Source organism: Pollicipes pollicipes, unplaced genomic scaffold (genome assembly GCF_011947565.3).
Source record: "Pollicipes pollicipes isolate AB1234 unplaced genomic scaffold, Ppol_2.1 Scaffold_7261;HRSCAF=8764_pilon_pilon_pilon, whole genome shotgun sequence".
Classification (NCBI taxonomy): Eukaryota; Metazoa; Arthropoda; class Thecostraca; order Pollicipedomorpha; family Pollicipedidae; genus Pollicipes; species Pollicipes pollicipes.
This window is the reverse complement of record NW_023597054.1, coordinates 34,652,703-34,673,192: the sequence shown is the minus strand read 5'-3', so window position 1 is coordinate 34,673,192 and position 20,490 is coordinate 34,652,703. Positions and strand designations below refer to the sequence as shown.

Sequence of the window (20,490 nt, the reverse complement as noted above, 5' to 3'; positions counted from 1 at the left end):
ACAATTTCTTTTCAAGTTCACGTTTTAACGCTATATAGTTGTAGCTCTATGACGTCAATTCTTACCAATTCTCAGACACCAAATAAAATTACGTTTACGGTGTGGTTGTGACAAATACAACCCAGCTTTTTTATTATTTCAGTTTCGGTAATGCTTTCACGCTGTTTGCGTGCCCCGCGGGTATATTAAAAGATTAGAGGTCGCAAAATTTCCAGTGTTGAGGTGGGGCATTAAATATCGTCGAATTTTTCTGAAACCGTTTTATTTGAACTACATGTGAACACATCTTACAGTCGCATCAAATTTGTTGAGGCACCAGTGCTACAGCTTCATATTCATCGTCAGTTTTTCGATTACTGATGATTTTGGTGTGGTCTGACTACTGAACGTTATTTGCTTCACATTGTCTTCTTCATAGACCTCGAATGTTTGCTACATGCTTTGATGACATCTGCTTGTTTGGCTGGGTGGCATGCATCTTTGACCCATAGCTTACCTTTTGTTTGACCAACCATTTGCATTAACAGCAGCACCACTGTCATGGGTGTTCATTGTTATGTGCTTCTTGATTTAACCTGCCTTTTGAATTTGTGTATGCTGCTCTCATGATGAAAACAGGTTGTGGACCCATGATGTATCCAACAGCTAGGAATGAGAATGTGTTTTGGTCAAGTTTTACTGGATGCTGCTTGAGTGGCTTCAGGACAGAATGTGTGGTTGATTCCTCCAACTGATACCTGAAATGTTTTATTTTTGGGTGCTGGAGTCATCAAGAAATTGAAAATTTACAAAAATATTTTTGAGTAAGACATTTTGAATGCCAGAACTATCATGACTTGCATAATGACTTACATTCTCAAAAAATGCTCTCCCAAAATGCTGTCATAGTGGAAAAAGCATATTTTGGTACTTACAGTGCATTGAGACCATGGCACCAGGCAAACCTGTTCTCCTATTTATTTGTATCGCTGTGCTGTTTCCCTATTCAGTGGAAGATGCTGTGAGAATGAGGAGGGTATGCTAAAGCTTCCTGCACGGATAACCAAAAACATATTTTTGGTAGGTCCCTGTGTGTCATAATTCCTATGTCATGGAAGGAACTGTGTCTTTTGGCTATCAAGCACCTGGTCTGACTCACAGCTCACACTCATAAGCAATGTTTTTGGTCTTGCTTGAGGCCAGACTCAATATGTGTATTACTACCATGGTGTTGTGCTTTCTCATTTTTCTTCATTATTAAATTTTGTGCATAATATACATATTTGAATGGCCTGGCAATGTCTGTATCCTTGACCAATGCTGTTGCCTCAGAGCAGAGATTGGGCTATTACTTCTGACCACAGAGGTGACTAAAAGGCAGCATAGGGGCTGATCCTTCCTTGAATATTGCACTTTTCATCTGAGACACAAAATGTTAGATATCTCTGCTTGTATTTTATGCAGATATCAAACAGAACACATTCTCATTCCCTGACCATCCCATCCCTCATTCCATTCACACAAGATGACAGTGACACTAACTTGGCTGTTGTTGCTCTCAGCTGGCTGTCCACGGGTCTGAGTCTCACTGCCATCACAACACTCCTGACAGCCAGCAGAACAGATTCGAGCAGCACAGACTCAAGCGTGTCTTTTCGCTGCTTGGCAGTCCGTCGAGGCGGGGTTCGTTAGTCCCCGTCGTCCGATGGAACGTTGGGTCCGGTGGTCCCACCGGTCCGATGAGATGGGGGACAGGTGTCCCAGCGGTCCATCAGATGTCGTCGGCCGGGTCATCGCTGTGGCCACTGGCCGTCAGCGTGTGCGCTGAAAGCGGTTTGATGTGCTGACAGGGTGCTCGTCTGCTTGTCTCCCGGTGTCGCACTGCAGCAATCACCATGAGTGCCAAGGCCAGCAACGACGTCTTCGTCCTGGGGGTTGGAATGACAAAGGTGTGCCTTATTTCATGCGATTTCTTATTTAAGTTTTATAAGATCTTTATGTTTCTTTTTTCTTGATTTGAAATGCGCATATCTAGCGCGTGATTTCATGCCATTGTGACAGGTGTATCTTGGAAATATAAAGATCGTGCCAATTCTTTTTGTGCATATGAAATACGGTTAGTCATTCGTTCTTTTTTTGCACGGACCCAAGTTTTGGCATTTTCTGTGCTATGGCTGCTAGGAAATCGTGACTATAACGTTTTCCTCGTGCGCACGCAGTTCGAAAAACCAGGCCGTCGAGAGAACTTTGACTATCCAGAGATGGCGTCGGAGGCGGTGACCAAGGCTCTGGCGGACGCGAGCGTCGAGTACACGGCCGTACAGCAGGCCTGCGTCGGATATGTCTACGGTGAGGCGGGCTCGCAGCTCACTCTGTTGTCCCGAGCGTCGATGTGCAGCCTGGCATAGTTGCATGCTTTGGTTTTCACGGAACACAGCTGGTGCAGTTGCGTAGGAGGCCAGCACCGCAGCCAGGATTTCCTGATGGGATCATTTCAACGGAAAAAGGTGTCGGGAGATGATGGTGCCTGACCACATGGGAGGTTTTTGCGCTGCAAACGTTTGCCTGGGGTTACTTGAACCTTCACCCCTACCCCTACCTGTTACTTCAGTGCAGAAAGTAAAAGTGGTGCTGACACCGAAGGCATCGAGACCTTACAGACTGAAAACCACAGAGCCGAGTCAGTGGTTTCGTAGGGTAGCACTAAGAGTCTTAGGTATGTGAACATTGCATGAGGGATTAAGTAACTGGTGGGCGTGCGGTCGTGGGATTAATGGCCACGCTTCACTTTTTGTTGCAGCGATAACAGGTGTCATCTACAGGGGGCTTATCATTCTGTACATGTGTCAGATATGGCTGATAGTTTTTCATTCATATTTTAGTTTTAATCCAGCTTGGTTTTGAGTGCGAGATGCTCTCGGTTATGCTCTTCCTCTGCGCTTGTATTTTACATAGTCCGCATTGAGACCGGCTTCGTCTCATGGGCATTCGCTCTACGTGAAGATCAGACTCACGTGCGTGATATCGGACGTGGAGGCGCCGTCCCCAGGTGACTCCACCTGCGGCCAGCGGGCGCTCTACCCGGTGGGCATGACCGGCGTTCCCGTCATCAACGTCAACAACAACTGCTCGACGGGCTCGAGCGCGCTGTTCCTGGCCTATCAGCTGGTGCGCGGCGGCCAGGTGCACTGCGCGCTTGCGCTGGGCTTCGAGAAAATGCAGCGTGGATCCCTCACCTCGCAGGTAAGCGCGCAAACGTCCCCGATCGCGGCTGTCGGGTCGATGTTCCAGTCGAGAGGATCGCGGCCCGTTGGCTGGAGGTGGCGCTCAGCACCCGCCTGTTGAGCTCAGCGACCCTCGCGGGCGTCCGAGCCGTGAGACTTAACTGGTGCGTTTCAGTTCACTAGTCGCCGGGCCGGACAGCTCCGTTTCAGTTCATGGGCCGCTGGCCAGAACCGTTCGGTTTCAGGTTGTTACTCCGAATTATTCGGTTTCATCTCACGGACCGGTGACCGAGCCGTTTCATCTCGTTTTGCGTGCTGCTGATGGTACGCGTTCCGTTCCAGTTCACGGACCGCACTAACCCGATGGACCGGCACGTGGAGATGATGTGTGAGGTGGCGGAGCTGGAGGCGGCCCCCATGGCTGCCCAGATGTTCGGCAACGCCGGCCGGGAGCACATGCAGAAGTACGGCACCACGGCCGAGCAGCTCGCCAAGATCGCCTGGAAGAACCACAAACACTCCGTGGACAACCCGTGAGCGGTGGCGGTGTCCAGAGAGATCTGGGCGGCCGGCTGGGATTGCCGTGAGAGCATTCTTGAGTGCTGGGGCTCGACTTTGAGGTGTAATGCCACTAAAGTGGGTTGATAACATAGCTGTTTGTTCAAGCATTTGAAGAGTTGTAGTCATGAGGTGTTATTGCTCTGTCTTGCTGGGCTGTGATTTCCCAACACACAATAAAATGCCTTAAACGATCAGCAGAGATGTCGGCTGATGCCCTTCCCATCGCTCTTGCCTCGCCTTACTCCCGCGACTGTCCCTGACCTGCGGTCCGTCCCTTTGGGCTACGTCTGTGGGTGTCGGCGGCGCACGCTGCCGGTCGCGCCCGTCACCGCGCCCCGTCGCCGGCGCAGGTACTCCCAGTTCCGGGACGAGTACAGCCTGGAGCAGATCCTGGCGTCGCCGACCGTGTTCGAGCCGCTGACCAAGCTGCAGTGCTGCCCCACCTCGGACGGCGCCGCCGCCGCCATTGTCGTGTCGCGCCACTTCCTGGAGCGCTGCGCCGGCGCCGGCGCGCGCGCCCGTGCCGTGCGCATCCTCGGCATGCAGATGACCACCGACCCGCCCAGCTCGCTCACAGAGAAGAGCTGTATCAAAATGGTGAGTCGATCAGTGCGCGGGGACACGCCTCTTGCACGACGTGTCTGGAGTAATGAGTGGGAGAAGTCGCATTTCCGTACATGCCTCTCGTTTGGTCGTGCAGTAGGGACAAGGTTTTCTTGGTGTTGTTAACTGGCCGTCCTGCATTGACCAGTGTCGAATCTATTCCGAAAGGCGTATGCTAAGGCTCCATGCTCGGCAGCGAGATCACGAGCTCGGGTCCATGTGTTGCCTACGCATGCAGGCTTCTGACACCTGTCGCGCTGCTAGTTGTAGCCGAAGTGCTAGCGGGGTCCCAGACTTCCCGAACGCTGTTGCCCAGGTCTTGGCGGTGTCGTGGCCTCTCTCTGTACTTTGCCGTCTGCACTGAGGCGGCGTCTCGTGCCCTCTGCTCTGTCGTCCGCACTGAAGCGGTGTCTCGCGCCTGGGACCGCCCAGACGTCTGCGTCCGGTCGGCGGCGGTGTCTCGGGACTCTCGTCCCCTGTCTGTCCCGTGACGCATCCGGGACTCCCCCGCACCTGCTGCCGGTGTCGCGACGGTGCCGATGGTGCCGACAGGTGGGGTTCGACATGGCGCGGCTGGCGGCGCAGCGGCTGTTCGCCGAGACCGGTCTGAGCCCGGCCGACGTCCAGGTGGTGGAGCTGCACGACTGCTTCTCCGCCAACGAGCTCATCACCTACGAGGCGCTCGGTGGGTGTCGGCTGCCGTCCGATCGGAGCCAGCCTTCACGCGCAGCTGTGGCTGCAGGCCGTGTTTGTTAGCTGGGAAAGCACGCTGTTGTTTAGATAAGCTGGTGTGGTTTGTGTGTACAAGTACTCGGTGTGCAGTGGTCCGGATGTATGTATTTTTTTAGGGAACGCGCCGCACGCCATGCACCATTTTGTGAAACGTCAGCAACTGCATTGATCATATTTACCGCTCAGGGACTGTGGCGCAACTGGGTTTTGAATCCTCGCCTTCACGTGAGAGCTGGGGGCGCTGAGCGCTTGGCCATGCCACCTTCGGCCGTGACTGCCGCGTTGCCGGCGCGTGTCCGGCCCAGGCGCGCCTCACGCCCGTGTCCGGCAGGCCTGTGCCCGGAGGGCGGCGCCGGCCGCATGATCGACGCCGGCGACAACACATACGGCGGCCGGTACGTGGTGAACCCAAGCGGCGGCCTCATCTCCAAGGGTCACCCGCTGGGCGCCACCGGACTGGCTCAGTGCGCCGAGCTCTGCTGGCAGGTCAGTGGCACGCCCACCCGTCGGTGGACCGGCGCCGAGCTTCGGACGGCGGCCGCGTCGGCACGATCGGCTACCGCAGTCGGCGGCGGAGACTGAGACGCGAGTAGTCATGGTCGTTGGGTATGTGGCGCAAAGTTGAACTGTCGCCGACGTGAGTGTACGCAGCGCTCTCTGGCGCGGCATCCAGCTGATGTCCCGCCCGAGCAGCCCTGCGAGCCCGCTTGCCGCGCCCCAGCTGCCTGTCGTCGGTTGCCTCGGAGCCGTGCCGTCTGACCGGAGCCCGCCGCCGTGTCTCCAGGTGCGCGGGGAGGCGGAGCGGCGCCAGGTGGCCGGCGCCAGGGTCGGCCTGCAGCACAACATCGGCCTCGGCGGCGCCGCCGTCGTCGCCCTCTACCGACTGGAGGCGGACGCCCGGCGGTAAGCGGCCGCCACCTGCGCCCCGGGTGGCGGACGCCCTGGGCGCGGGCTCCGTCAGCCGGGGCCGCAGCGGTGGATACGGCCGGCAGTGGGCTGGGCTCTCACGGCGGGCGGTTTAGCCGGCTGATCGCGTCATTATCAGCAGTGTTGCAGTGGATGAGCCCGGGCGGCCCCGACCTGAGGCGCGGCCAGCAACAGCCGGATGAATGCCGACGAGTTTTGGGTCGGAAAACGGATCTGTGTTTGGCATGTTTGCGTGAGTTTTGTCTGTTCGTACTACCACTGGTAGGCTCTGCTTGGTGTAACGGATACCACCTTGGTTAGTTATCCTTCAGTTGCTCTTCCCAGAAGTGATGGTTAAGGTTGTGGGGCTCAGGTATTGCTGGTTAATGGGGACCAGCTCACGTGCCGCAAGGGATCAGCCTTTTGATGGTTCTGATTTCTCATAAAAACCGGGTTCAAGTCCTCCGTATATGCACAACACACCTGAACAATGGAAGTCCAAAGCACCAATCATTGACTGAATAATTTCAAAGTCGCTGATGTTTGTTCTATTAGCAGATGATGTTCATGTAGGCATTTATTAAATGCACATGCTGCATGCTTACAGTTCGGTCGCATGCGTTCCCAGTGAAGGAAGCAGGATGCCACCCGCTCCAACGGCCCGCAAAGACGGCACAGGTCTCAAGTCGACAGCCCTGTTTCAAAAGCTGCAGGGCCTCATCGAACTAGACGGAAAGTCGCTGACAGAGAAGGTAGGCCTGAAAAGTGGGCGGTCATTGTGACGTTCGTTGGTGTGTTCTTTTCATCGGCAGGGATGCTAAAAACACGTCGGCTCAGTTACACTGCATTCGGCTGCTGACGTCACTACTTGTTACTACATTTACAGTTTGCGTTAATCTGTAGGGGGAAATGCTTGGGCATTTGCCGCCGAAATATTTAAAATCAAGCACCGAAACTCATGTTTCGGCATTTGATTACATAGCTATATGCAGCAGCAAGCAACGACAGAATTCCAGTGACGTTTTAATGATTCTTCACACTGCTCAAATCACAAACTGAAGCTAAGTAAAAAGAAGCGTGCAATACTTGATGATGGCTATTTTGGGGGGTTTAAGGGCACCTCGACGGCTATGGGCGCGTGCGCCAGCACAACTGAAAATCGTTGTACCCAATAACCAATCACTGGTAACAAAGACGGATGGCGCAAGCTATATATGTTCTGATACGTCAGCTTATTTTACTCAGTAAAACAACATGCTCGAGTTTAATGTGAACTCTTGAGTGGAAAATAACGGACGTTCAGTATGACAGGAACTAGGTTAACGACGCTAGGGAGCCAGAACTGGTATCTTTTATGCGAGATTCGGACGTTTAGCGACATTGCCCATAGTCATAAGTACTTTGCTAATGACTAGCATCTAGCACTAGTCTGGACGATGAACTCATTTTGGAAACGTTTAGTTTTTGCATATTTACCAGCGATTGCTGTGTAACGCCATTTAACCAGCAGCTGCTGATGCGTGGGAGCTCATGTATTTCCACCACAAGAACTCACAATTATTACAAAAAAAAGAAGGAAGGAGCCTTATAATTTTCTCGGTTACATTAAGCAGAACGAAATGTAATTGAAGTTGCCTTTCCACTAGTGCACACGAGGGACCTTTTGTCAACCTTCTGTGTGTTGCAGAAATGTTGCACAAGGGCTTGGACTTAAGGGATGGGACCGAGGTATGGACTGGATGGAATCAGCGTGCTTGCTCACGTCCTTGCTATTAATTCCATGAACATTCTATTTTAAGCTTCGTGTGCTTGCAAAAGAAGGCAAATCGTTTGACTCGTTTTTAGGTTGATTGCAAAGATGTGTCGTACGACACTTAGCTTTTGATCCGTGCAGGCCTTGAAGTATGACAACAAGGGGTTCCCAGTAACTGCAAACCATTCACAAAGCGTTTGTACTTGTCATATACGAAGTTTAGTCGTCATAAAAACACGCAAATTTGCTTGAATTATCTGGAGTGATTAAGCGAACTAAGATTTGACGCGGTGGTTCCGTTATCGCTACGCTTGCGTCATTTGGTCAGTATTCCGGCGCCGCAGGGCTGCTGACTTGATGTCTGCTGCGGGGTGACGTAACTCCCTGCCTGAATTAGCCCGCCTTAGCCTGCATATCCAGCTGATCTGTTCCGTGACGCAGGTGGACGACCCGCTGTGGTTTCGTGTGACGGATGTGGCGCGGCTGTGCGCCCGCCTGTTCAGTCGTCATGTCTCCTGACCCGGCGTGTCGCGGCCGTGGCGTGTGGTTTGAGCGCGTCTGTTCTGCGGCTCAGATCAACGGCTTGCTGGAGTTCCGTGTGACCGGCGACGGCGGCGTGTCGGCGCGCTGGACCGTGGACCTGAAGACGGCCCAGCCCGGCGTGTTCCCCAACAGCCCGCGTAAGGCCGCCGCCGCCGCCGAGCCGGGCCAACCCGCCGCAGACCGCCACCGCTCGCCGATGTCGGCGCACGGCACAGAGGGCATCTACACTTTGCCTTGCTATTTTTTTTATAATGTTTCCGTGTATGCTACGATGTGGTAAATTACTCATTTCAATCCATTATTTCATAAATGCAATGTGCATAAGCTCAATTGAGAGCGCCTCGTTTGGACGCCATCACGAGAGCCTTCTGCAATGGGCGCCCTTCCCGGGCGTCGGTATGATCATGGTTTTTACTTCAATTGGAGTTTTTCGCTTTTATCTTGCTTATAGCTTCAGTGAACGAGGATCATTTAACACGCCTCGGCGAACTGAGTTCGAGTGTCTTTTTTTTAGCGAAATCGAAAGAATGCGACTCAGGAAAGCGAACGAGGTTAAACGTGAATTACGATCCTATGTGGCCCCATCCACATTTAGCGGCACGGTAATGATGTTTGGCCACTAAAGTTGCGGCAATTTGTTGTTTTGTGTAGTTAAAAGCAAAAACAAAATTGCCTAAGCGAAGCAGTCATGCAGTCCGATTTGGAATATGAGTTCGTTTCTTGGTGGTCATGACGACACATTCCACCATATCTCCCGAAATTTGTGTAATATCTGCCAGTAATCTAGCAGTACACAAGGACGCCACAGTCTTGGTAAAATTCCTTCGTCTTAGCTCTTACGCACATGCCATAGCAGGCAATAAATAGTACCGATGCATCGAAATGCATCAAAAGCTGTCATCAGAACTTCCGTAGCTGCTATCATTTATGTAGTGACACAGAAGAACCCTGCAAATGTGTAAAGTACAAATAATCACGATCAGTAAAAGGCGCAGACGGCGACTTTGCATGTCAAGCTATGAACAAATTTGGCTGGGGGTGTGCCCCAGACTTATCAGGGATTAAACAGTCTGGGAGAATGGGCATCACATGGAAGTCGAATGCAACACATTTTTCTTGGCCGTCAGTTTCCCTTTGTTGGGCGGGCGGTGTGTTTAAGTGCTTCATTGTGACAACGCGTATATATGACGTCATGGTTGTGAAGCATGCTCCGTAAGAGTCATTTCAACCATTGGCAAGAATTGGATAATGTTGCCACCAAGATATACGGCAGATTATCTCTTCCCTTTGATTAAACAAAAAATACATTGATACCAAGACACAACTGACTAACTTTTTCGGGTGATTTCATCAATTAAGTTGCGTGAGTCGTCCTCTTCAGCGGCGTCAGAACCGGATTCTGGACTCGGCCTAGCGATAGCAATGCATAGCAAGCACAGCATGCGGACGCCGACCCCGCCACCCGGGTGATCCGATTTGTGGGGTTTTGCTCTAGCGTGTTACCCGGATAGTACAGAGGCGACCGCATCGTGCTGTACAGTACAATACCGTGACGCAGCTGACAGCGGTCAGCCTTTCACATCCTTCTCAGGAAACACACAATCGTCGGTGGTGTTCGAAGCCGCGGCGACTGCAACCGCCGGTGGAAAGTCTGCCGTTGTATGCACGTCACCAACCCGCGGTGGCTTGGCATTGTCTGCGGGTTGGTGATGCCCTAAGAGGTCCAGAAGGTCAAGAAGTTCTGCTTTTGCGTTGTTCACTTGCTTGATATTTACTTGGTTTGGTCCTGTGGGCAGTTTAAGTTTGTTTTTATTGGTTAAAACGTCGCATGAACGCAGGCGTAAAAATACCCGCTGATGGGTTATGGGAAAAAATAGCTCACGTGTGTGAAGTATCAAGTTCTAATGATGCGAAGTCTGCCAGCCGCATCCATTGCCAGGGAACCGGCTCCGTTAGGCCTGAGACCAAAGCCGAGCTTGTCTGGTAATCCTGCTGAACCAGCGGTGCGGCCCTCTAAAAATTCACGTGGGCCTATCCGCGCGCGACTGAAAATGTATACGAAGCCGTGCGCTCCGGCTGCCCTTTTCTTCACGTGTTCCTGTGTCAGTCACAACGTGATTGACGTCAGTCACAGTGTGATTGACGTCAGTCAGAATGCGATTGATGACAGTCACAAAAGGATTTATACCAATCACAGAATGACGAGTGACGATGCGTTCTACCCACGGGGCCGCTTGCCCGGTAAGATACGGTGTTCCGCAGTTCAATAGAGTGGATCCAAATGAGGTCAAACATGAAAAAAGGCGAACACATGTTTCCATGAGGACGTCCATCCTTTTCAGAATCGATCTTTGAAACAAAGTCTATCAAGCAGTCGGGAGCCTGCGCGCTCGCAACCTGAGGGGCAAGATCGCCGATGGCCGGGTTTGCACCTCTCATCAAGCCGAGCGGCGTGGACCACTTTTTTGCGGTCAACGTCACAACGTTTTTTTGCGTTTTAAGCTACATCTTAAGCGATTTCAGCTGGCTGCCCTCTCCTTCCACTCCCTTCCCCCACCGATTCCGGAGCGATGCCGGACGTGGGGCCGGCGTGGGCCGCGCGCCGCCGCCACCATCCGCGTCTGCGGCGCCCTCAGCTCTCGTCGCTCTGTCGCCAGTGCGGCCGGACCTGGTGCTGGAGCTGGACGACGACGCGCTGGTGCGCCTGTTCTCGGGCCTGCTGGACGCCGAGCAGGCGTACCGGCAGGGCCGGCTCCGGTACGAGGGCGACGCCGGCCTCGCCTTCAAGCTGCGCAACCTCACGGAGAGCCTGCGCCAGTACCGGGCCAAGCTGTAAGCCGGCTGGCCGCCGGTCGGCCGGTCCCCGGGGCGCGCCGGCCGGCCGACGCCGATGTTTTATTCACAGGGAAAGTGGTGCTGGTGATTTGCATGGCACGAGGTGCGCTGTGCGCCGCCTGCGCCGCCGGGAGGACGCGCGCCGCGGAACGGTCCGGCTGCGGCCGGTCGGGCCGGGGCGCGTGTGTCGTCACGCGGCTGGCGCTGGCGGTCGGACTGGCCACCTGGTGCCGGCTGTCAGGGGCACGGCCCCGGGTGCAGGGCAGGCGATGTCGTCCACTGCAGCCGCCGGGGGCTGCAGTGCGCCGCTGCGGAAGCCGTGGTCGGGAGATATATCGCTCAGAGAGTATGGGAGGGCCAATGTTGTGATATGCACGTGAGGTGATTAGGAAGCTGGGTTTGCGCGACGTTGTTAAGCCCTGTGGATTGTGCGGGGAATTGGATGCGCAACTAATTGTATATCCGCGCTGTAACGCCCCGCAGAGTTCGTGCAATCCTTGGTGGACAGTGAGAAAGTGATTGGGTGCACAGTGCTGTGCACATTGAGTCATAGTTTGCGTTGTTACTGCTCTAGTGGGCTGGTGGAATCCGTGTCAAGCAGCTTATAGGACCAAGCATATGTGATGCACTGTCTGTAAACCTGGCTCTGTAACCTGCAAGCAAACAATGCAAATTTGACATCTGCAGAGTGGTCTTCAAGCATTTGTATATGCTCAGCCAGGCTGCCTGCATTATTTTACCAGCGCCCCAGCTGGATCAGTGCCTTTGATATGATAATTGTGCCTATTGACATGAGCTATGCAATGGTAGCAGTTACGGGGACCCGGTACAAATAAGATGGATGGGGTTCAAAGACTCGTCACTGGCGCCATCACACACCTTTGCTGCGAATGTCTCAACTAGGACAATACATGTTTTACAGTGACGGCGAAACGTTGTTTTGAGAGGCTCGGCCAGGACGAGCGACGATGATGGACGACGTTTGTATTAAAAAAAGAGATTTATCCGAACCTTTGGAATGGGTGGACTTCTAGGATGGGAGCTCACGCTAGGCAGTGCTTGTTGTGCGGCCCTCGACTCCTACCATCCGACTGTGCAATTCAAACTCGACAGCAGAATTCGGTGGGGAAAGTTTGACCTGCCACAGTGCTCGTCGCGGTCCGTCCCGCCCTCTGACGTCACCTTGCCTTCAGCGCGACCCCTGCCACAGGATGCAGGCTATATCTGTCAAGGGCAAATAGTGAGTGCCTGGAGCGATTCAAACCCGCCTCGCCACCGGTGAATGGGACGGAAGGCAGGCGCTCTAACCAGCTGAGCTATCGGGACGGACATATACGGGTAGTATGTGTGTTTGGAATTGTATTAATTTACACACTCCGATACCGCATTAGCGAATGTAATCAGTGATTATATATGCAGAGCACCGAAACCTGCATAGCGGCAAGTCACCTAGTTTGATCACAAGGTAGGATCACCAAACTACGGCACTAATCCGGCACACCATTACTGGACCGCTGAGTGACCACTGCTCAGTCACTCCACCTTACGCTGGTACTGGGCCGGTACTGCACCACACAACGCCAATGGCCGACCAGCTGACTAGAAATTCGTGAGATCTCGGCTCCGGGAGCCCTACGCGACCCTTGCAGCGCCCTCGGCCTCCTCTATCTCCTGCACGATCGTCTCCAAGATGTGCCGCTTCTCGCCGTCCGAGAGCGGCGCGGCCTCCGGCTGCCGGAGCGGCTCCTGCGGCTCCAGCGGCTCCTGCGGCTCCTGCGCCCGGATGCGGCCCGAGCCGGTCGAGCGACCGTGGTAGACGGGCTGGAAGCCGCCGACGCTGCCCACGCTGAAGGGCCGGCTGGCGGCGGCGCCGGCCCGGCACAGATAGCGGCCGAGGTGGCGCGGCTGCGGGTACGAGATGACGAGCCGCGAGCCGCGGCCGCCGCCGAACACGGCCGTCTCGACCAGCAGGTGGCGCCGGTCCCAGAGCACACGCCCGTCCTCGGCCACCACGCCCGGCCCGTCCGGCTTCAGCCACTGGATCGGCTGGCGGGCAGACAGTGGGCGGGTAGAGCACAAGCCGGAGGGCAGGTGCCCTGTGACCTCTCGACCTGTGACGTCGCTCATTGGTCCGGCCGTCGGGCGCGGGGACAGGCAGCTGAACGGAGGGGAACTCGGGGAACAGGTGAAGTTGACTGAAGTCGATTCTGGACGCCGGGTTTCATTCACGGCGTAGACTGCTGGACCAAAAGAGGTTATTTGCATACACCAGTCGATGAATAGTCAAGGTACGTAGCATCTCATGCACATAAGCATGGCGGTAATGGGGAAGTGATCGCACGTTTCCATCCTGGAACTCTGCTACTGATCGAGTCTTTCCTGCCATGTAGACAAGGCCTGCGCCCGAACTTACCGCGCTTGCGTAGCCCTGTACGACACAGTTGAGCACGATCTTCTCCGGCTCAATATGAACGGCGGCGTGGTGTCCGTACTGTGGCGGCGGGTGGTGGTGACCCGACCCGGGGTACGGGCGCTGGTACGCCGGCGCTGGGTAGGCAGGTCCTCCGCCGAACCTGCCATCGATACCCGCACGGGCGTCAGCAGGTACGCGACAGCGGTTGAGCAATGGGAGACTGGTGATGTTGGCTTATGATGGGTCCGCATATACCTTTGAGTTGTCTCAGAGGCACTTTGTGGCGCAAATCTGGAATGGTTGCCTACATGTCACTGTGTGTTTGATTGGATTTGATGATGGTTACACGTCATAGTTCAGTTATTCTTTATATAAACAGGAATGAAACGTGACTAGTTTTTGGACATTGTGAGTTAGAAGGTATTTTGAACATACTGACCCTTGATAAGCCGCCACGACGTATTGTTTAAACACCGTTTACAAGCAAGTATTGGTTATGCAGCACCATGAGTACTCGAGGCTACTCGAAATCGTGATCAACTTCCAGCAGTCGTGACTGTGACCACTCGACAAAGACCAGGGGCACACATGGTCATGAGCGCCGTTTGAAACTTTAAATCTTCTCAGTAAAGCCAATGCTGGCTTGATAATGTTACTTAACCGGTACCGCATGACATAGTGAAAGCCAGTCATTTCAAACATAATAGCTCAACTCAGTTCAGTCATTCGGCACATCCAGTGTAGTTCCACGTCGCTCTCGAGCGGTATCGGAAATCCCAAGACTATTCGGTGACACAGCCCGTTTTCTGATGATATGCACATACATTTACATCCATGGGCGACCCTGACAGACACCACGCCTGCCGGCTGTGAGCTATGGATTTGCGAGACAAAGGACGTGAGCCCCACGAGACAGGATGCTGGACCGGTCCGCCAGTGGGACGATCCGCCACCGAGCACGCGCGAGCCTGGATCTTGGGCTATCCGCTCCACACCAGGCCCTTCCATGTCACGTGACCATCTACACAGCCTGTCTACGTTTGTGCAAGCGGTGTTGTAAATCAAACGCAGTGCTGCCGGAGCCATCCTGCGTACATTTGGAGGGCGTTACGTCGTGTCATCTCGCAGCTTCTAAGTGCACCGCCGATTGTTACCAGGTCTGCATTTCGTCGATAGCGCATCTTGCCACTGATAATCAAATTAGTCGTGTGGGATAACCGATGCTACGTGGTGGAATCCTATGCGTTGGCCGAGTGACCCTCAGGCAGCTCTCCCCGTTCCGCTGCGGCCGGCAGCTTCGGGCTGCGGCCGCTGCGTGGCGCTGCCGTCCTGCTGGCCTTGACGCCCGCCGACGGCGAGCCGGGCAGGCGCGGCCGACTGCTCGGCCCATGGTGCGCGGAGACGTCGCAGGCCGGCGGCGCAGAGCAGCGCAGGCATCCGTCTCTACGACACTAGAGTAGATCCTCGGGCACGGCACGGCTGCTGGCGCTGACGAGTATGCAAACCTGTGTCGACAGCGACGTGGCTGGAAGTGGGCGCCTTTGAGTACGTATGGATTAAGTGCATAGTCGGCGAGCTGATAGAGCCTCTTGCGCCTCTCAATCTATACTTACTTATATCACATACTCCGTTACTAAGACCATCTTGCAAACGATGCGAGGTAGTTTCATGACATCAATAACTCCGATGCTTTACGACGTGCGCGGTCTTCCATCCACAGCAAGACGTCTACGATATGGCCGCTGCCTTATGGTGTACTTTGTGTGGACGCTGCAAGAAATGAGCAGCATATATTTTCATCAGGCTAATGGCTATCTAGACGATATGGATGCTGAAACTCCCCTGATGTACCGCCAGTACTCTTCACCAAGTCTGTTTTATCAACCACTGGGAAGTCCCGATGCCGTTGTACTTTAGACATCGCATTGTCCTAATGTCGCTTGGAGCCCCCAACCGCATGCGCAAAAACAAAAAGACAAAACACGAAAAATGCGATATGGTCACCGTGGAAGCGGCTTGTTTCCTTGACTTGAGGAGAAAGGTATTTAGCTCCGTATTTGGACTAGAAATGCTTATGTCGAGAATAACCACCCTTCATTGCACCGGTATGTAGCGGTTAACGATATTATCAAGCAATCACTGTTATGCATTGCTTGAGAAGTCAACATTCGTTAAAGAATCAGTCAGATGACAGCGATGCAAAGGTTTGAGTCCAATGCAGACCCCGAAATGGCGCCAGAAGGTGCCGGAGCATGAGGAACCGACATCAGCGCATAGGTGACAGGAATCCAATTAAGATCGGTGGCGTGGACGGGGACCGGACTGTGAGAGGGATTAATGCGGTGGTGGCGTTGGAAGCCTGGGCATTAGAGGGGCCAGTAACGGCCTTTCCCAGAGGTATCTGTCCGACACGGATTTTCACGGATGTGGGTGTAGACATATCCCCGTTATGGGCTAATGATACTTCAAGGTCCATGGCAATTCATCAGCATTGGTTCCATATAGGAGCAGCGAAGGCGTTAAAAGTCCGGAGCCCCAATGGGATTAATGGTCGCGTGCAGGTCTCGGCCCTGGCCCCAACAGAATCCGCATACTGTAGAAACAGGGCCTTGACGTAGATTAGCGTCGGTTGCTGGCATTACATGGTGGATGACGAACACAGTCCACCGAGTGAGGCAACCGCCAAGACTGCTTCCGCTGAACATGGATGATGTTTGGATTTGGTCATCATGGGTTTTTCTCTGACCGCTTCACTACAATATTTCTGTCCGGCATCCAAACACCATGCTTTGGATGATTTCAGACGAACGAAAATGTTAACTCACCACCAGCATGCGAGAAGCCCCTCTGCTATGAAAAGCACATTTGAGACACACCTTCGCTGCAGAACCAGCAATTAAGCTTAGGTCACCTTGAGCGATGTTCGTGGATAATTCAGCAGACTCCACTCGGAGAACGAATGCGGCTTGTCCGTCGCCGAATGATCCCCTTCACGGACCGAGCTGTCAGGCCTAGCAGGTCTGCCGCGTCGCCGACAGAGCTCTCTGCATGGCGAGTAACGCCTGCTCCAGATCCCGGACTATCGGGACCGATTTGGGACGCACCATGTTCCGTCTTTAGACACTCAGGCTTTGTTCAGGGCGGGATAGCCAGCTAGAAATGTGTGAATATCTCTAGGGCCGGCGGAGGCACACCACGGCGGGCCCAGTCCCCTCCAAGCCTAATGGGGCCTCTCCAGGGACGGGCCTTCTCAAAGTCTGTGGGGCTAGCAGCCTAACGACAGCTTACGTCCGGGTCTGAAAGAAGGTATTGTCTAGCCCCGTGGGGCTGCTCCAAGAAAGGTCATATCTTTTTCAGGACGGTTCGAGTCTCATCGAAGACGGAGGGTTTTCGACGGATCACTTACGGATCACGGTTAAGTGTTCGAAGATGGATCGAGGCCACCTCTAAAGCCAGCGGTGTTTCAGTGTTGACAAAGCCATGTGGGGCCTCATCCTTGTCTGGACGGCACCTCTAACACAGATGAGCACTGCCCCGAGGCTGGACAGGCCTCCTCTGCGTCCAGCATCCAGAAGCTTCATGTGGGATGTCGCCTGGTTGCGTTGGCAGGCGCGCTCTATCAGATCCTGTACTGTGCCGCGGGTTTGAGTCTGCCTACCAAATTGGGCCAGATCTTGGGTTCGACCGTGATTACCCAGCCAGTGGTTCGTCGCCCTCCGCCGATCATCGCTTGAGAAATCACAACCGTCGTGGTTCTCATTGCCGCATGCGTCATTAAAAAACACAATCTAGCAAGCACGAAGGGCTTTAAACGTTTGCTAAGCATCTAGCTGTTTGATGTCGCCCTTCTTGATCAATCTGTTTCGCTCGTAGTAGTCCCATTGGCTGGCATGAAACATAACTGATCTGGCCACACAGACACGGGCAAGTCGGCAATAGGGAGACTTGTGAGAAGCGGTTTAAGGAGTGTTAGCTAACATTGTTGCATTGCATGCACTGTTGCGCGTTGTCTGTGCTACGCGAGATCCGAAACATTTATGTTCAGGACCCGCCGGTGATCTGGGCTGGCAACAGGCCTGGCAACAGGCCGGGGTCTGGGCTGGAAACGGGCCTGGAAACAGGCAGGTGTACAGGCCGGGGTCTGGGCTGGCAACGGGCCTGACAACGGGCCTGGCAATGGGACGGGGTCTGGGCTATCAACGGGCCTGGCAACGGGCCAGGGTCTTGGCTAGCAAGGGGCCTGGCAACGGACCTGGTAACGGGCCTGGGTTCTGAACTGGCAACGAGTGCGTTCAAAGTTATTCATGCTGACATGCTCAAACAGCAGGCTTCTAACCGGCTGCCGACGTCATGCTCGGATGCTGCGGGTCGCCACTGCTCGCGGCAGTCCTGAGCGACTCCGTATAACGGTGGGCTGCGTTGGCACGGGGCAGCTCGCAGCAGGCGCAGCTCCAAACCCCGCCGGCCGGGGGGAGCGCCAGGCACGTTTTGCCGGCACCGCCAGATTCGTGCCGGTCCAATCCGAGGATCAGAGAGCCTCGCCAGCAATCTCCGTGACCTCGCGCGCGACAAGCAGGCAGCGGCAGAGTCACCGGGCGAGGCACAGCTGCAAAACGTGACTGGACTGCAGCGTTGTCTGTGCTCGTGCTACCGTATGCGGGGACGGACTTGGATCGCCTGCTCCGACAGACAAGGACAGAAAGAAGTTACGGCAGATCCAGCGGTCAGAGACCATGTGATGCATGGGCTATTTCGTCGGATCTCTACAATTTAGCAATCGTATGTTCAATTGAGTGTCCGTGCGATTATAAACGATTTTGTCATGCGCATGGATCATGAGACCTGCATGACAGTTGTGATAACGTCTATCGCTGCGAAATTACGTAATGGTTTTGGAAACGGCAGGCTTGCAATCCCCATGGTCGCGAGAAGAATGCTTCTAACCGGGAAAACACAATACTTCCATGGGAACAGCTTGTACCAAGAGGCACCACATAGTGCTGTGCAAACCAATGACGGTAAACAATTCAGATCCCACCCATATTGCATCTTAAATTCCCACTAAATCGTTTTGCGAACCCCGATGTGGCACTCCGACGCAAATCACTACTGACTGACTACGGCGGTCTACGGACACGCCTGTAAATTACGCAAGTTGTTGGATGCATTTCATCATTTGCAAGGGCAACAAAGGATGTATATATATATATATATATATATATATATATATATATATATATATATATATATAGTGCCTGAAGCATTCTTTTCTCTTTATATATACCTATGCCTATATATATATATATATATATATATATATATATATATATATGGTGCCTGAAACATTTTTTTCTCTTTATATATACCTATGCCTATACATATATACATATATATGGGTACAAGTATATATAAAGAGAAAAAAATATATGCTTCAGGCACTTCATGAAATGCCACAAGAACACTGGAAGTTTAAAATAAAATCTGATCAAACTGACAGATTAGATAACCGCAGCCGACTGATAAACGGGCATAACTATACATGGCCGTTTAGGTTTGATGTTCGGTTGATTGACCAATATGTTTCATTGTTCTTTCGCCTCATAGGATATAATGAACTGTAACACCTCCTCATACGTTGACCATGTGGTTCTAAGCTCGTTTTTAGTTCATGACTCATTCAGAGTAAGTCTTCAAGATGGCGTCGGCACGTCGAGGTTTGTGCCGGTAGCCACCCCGGCCAACGACGGCGATTGGAACGCCGTGTGTTTGCGTTCCGCTTCTGGAACTCAAACCCGTGTGCCTGCCACGTTAAACATTCAGGCGTCCGAACCACCGAGCCACGCTTGCCGGGGTCGGTGCAAATATAGCTGCGTCGGTAATCATATGAAAATCAGTGACCAATAAATCGGGAGCTTCAAATGACTGAGCGGTCTCGATTTTGCCCGGAATGCCGGTTGTGCCAAACGCCTATTTGGCATTGGCATTTGGCATAGCATTTAAGCGTCTGCAGTGATCGAGGGTATTGTCATACGGTACAGCGATGAATTGGGCCCCACTGAAACTAATGATTGTGTTGTGTCCATTATGTCCTGTTGTGAATGCGTCGTCCATTTACGGGCGTGTGTTCTAAAATGTTGCTATTGGAATCGACTCGGAAATCTTCAAAGGTCGACCGGGACCAGAACGTTTGTGTCCGACTACACACTCGATTTCGATAACGCCTTCTTGCGTCGAAATCGACGTTTTTCACAAATGCATGATGCGTCAAGTCTGACTGGAATTACGCGTTATAGCGGAATGGGAATTGACTCCGTTGACGTGAGTCCGGGCCTAGCACTGCCGCCGAGGGCCGGGGCCGGACCTGCTCACCCGAGCTGCTGCGGCGGGTACGGCGCCGTGAAGTCAGCGGAGGCGTGCCGGGGCCGCACGTGCTGCTTGTCGGGCGGCCGCTCCCGCTGTGCCGACACGGCTGCCGCCAGGAGGAGCACGCCCGCCGGCCGCATGATGCAGCACTGGCGGCGGCGGCCGCCGGCGGCTCCTTATCGCCTCCGGCGCTCGTGCCGGCGGCGCCCGCATCCCAGCGCCCGCACCCCCGACCCGAGAAACGGGGCCAGCCCGGCCGGCGCGGGCGACGTCACCGGGACAAGGACGCCCCCGCGGACCCGCAGCTCCGGCCAGCCCGCTCTCGCCCGCCAGCTGCCAGCAGTGCATCACGGCCACTGTAGAGGTGTCTCTGATTGGGAAACCACTGATGCCAGGTTCGCCAATTGCAACGTTACCGTCATGGTACTACGAATGCCTCATTAGGCCAGAAGATGCTGCTCGGCACACATTATTTCGAAAACTGATTAGAGCTTAAATCATAATCTTATCATGATCACAATCATGATCAATCATTGTCCTTTATACGAACTTTGAGTACGGCTTATTGATGTTATGCA

At 53.7% G+C, this 20,490-nt stretch overlaps 1 protein-coding gene across 3 annotated transcripts; it reads left to right on the top strand.

Moving 5' to 3' along the window:
* The first annotated feature begins 149 nt into the window (after window positions 1–149).
* LOC119112159 (non-specific lipid-transfer protein) lies at window positions 150–12,060 on the top strand. Of its 3 annotated transcripts, none has more exons than XM_037236212.1 (12): window positions 150–222; window positions 1,830–1,928; window positions 2,199–2,328; window positions 3,029–3,222; window positions 3,546–3,736; window positions 4,115–4,361; window positions 4,920–5,052; window positions 5,431–5,585; window positions 5,884–6,002; window positions 6,613–6,757; window positions 8,333–8,438; window positions 10,959–12,060. In XM_037236212.1, exons 2-12 carry the CDS (start codon window positions 1,875–1,877, stop codon window positions 11,135–11,137), a joined length of 1,653 nt encoding a protein of 550 aa, XP_037092107.1. In that variant the 5' UTR covers window positions 150–222; window positions 1,830–1,874; the 3' UTR covers window positions 11,138–12,060. The 3 variants fall into 3 exon arrangements, with proteins under 3 accessions (XP_037092107.1, XP_037092108.1, XP_037092106.1); XM_037236213.1 differs by having other exon boundaries at window positions 160–340; window positions 6,634–6,757; XM_037236211.1 differs by having other exon boundaries at window positions 160–340.
* Window positions 12,061–20,490: the final 8,430 nt, after the last annotated feature.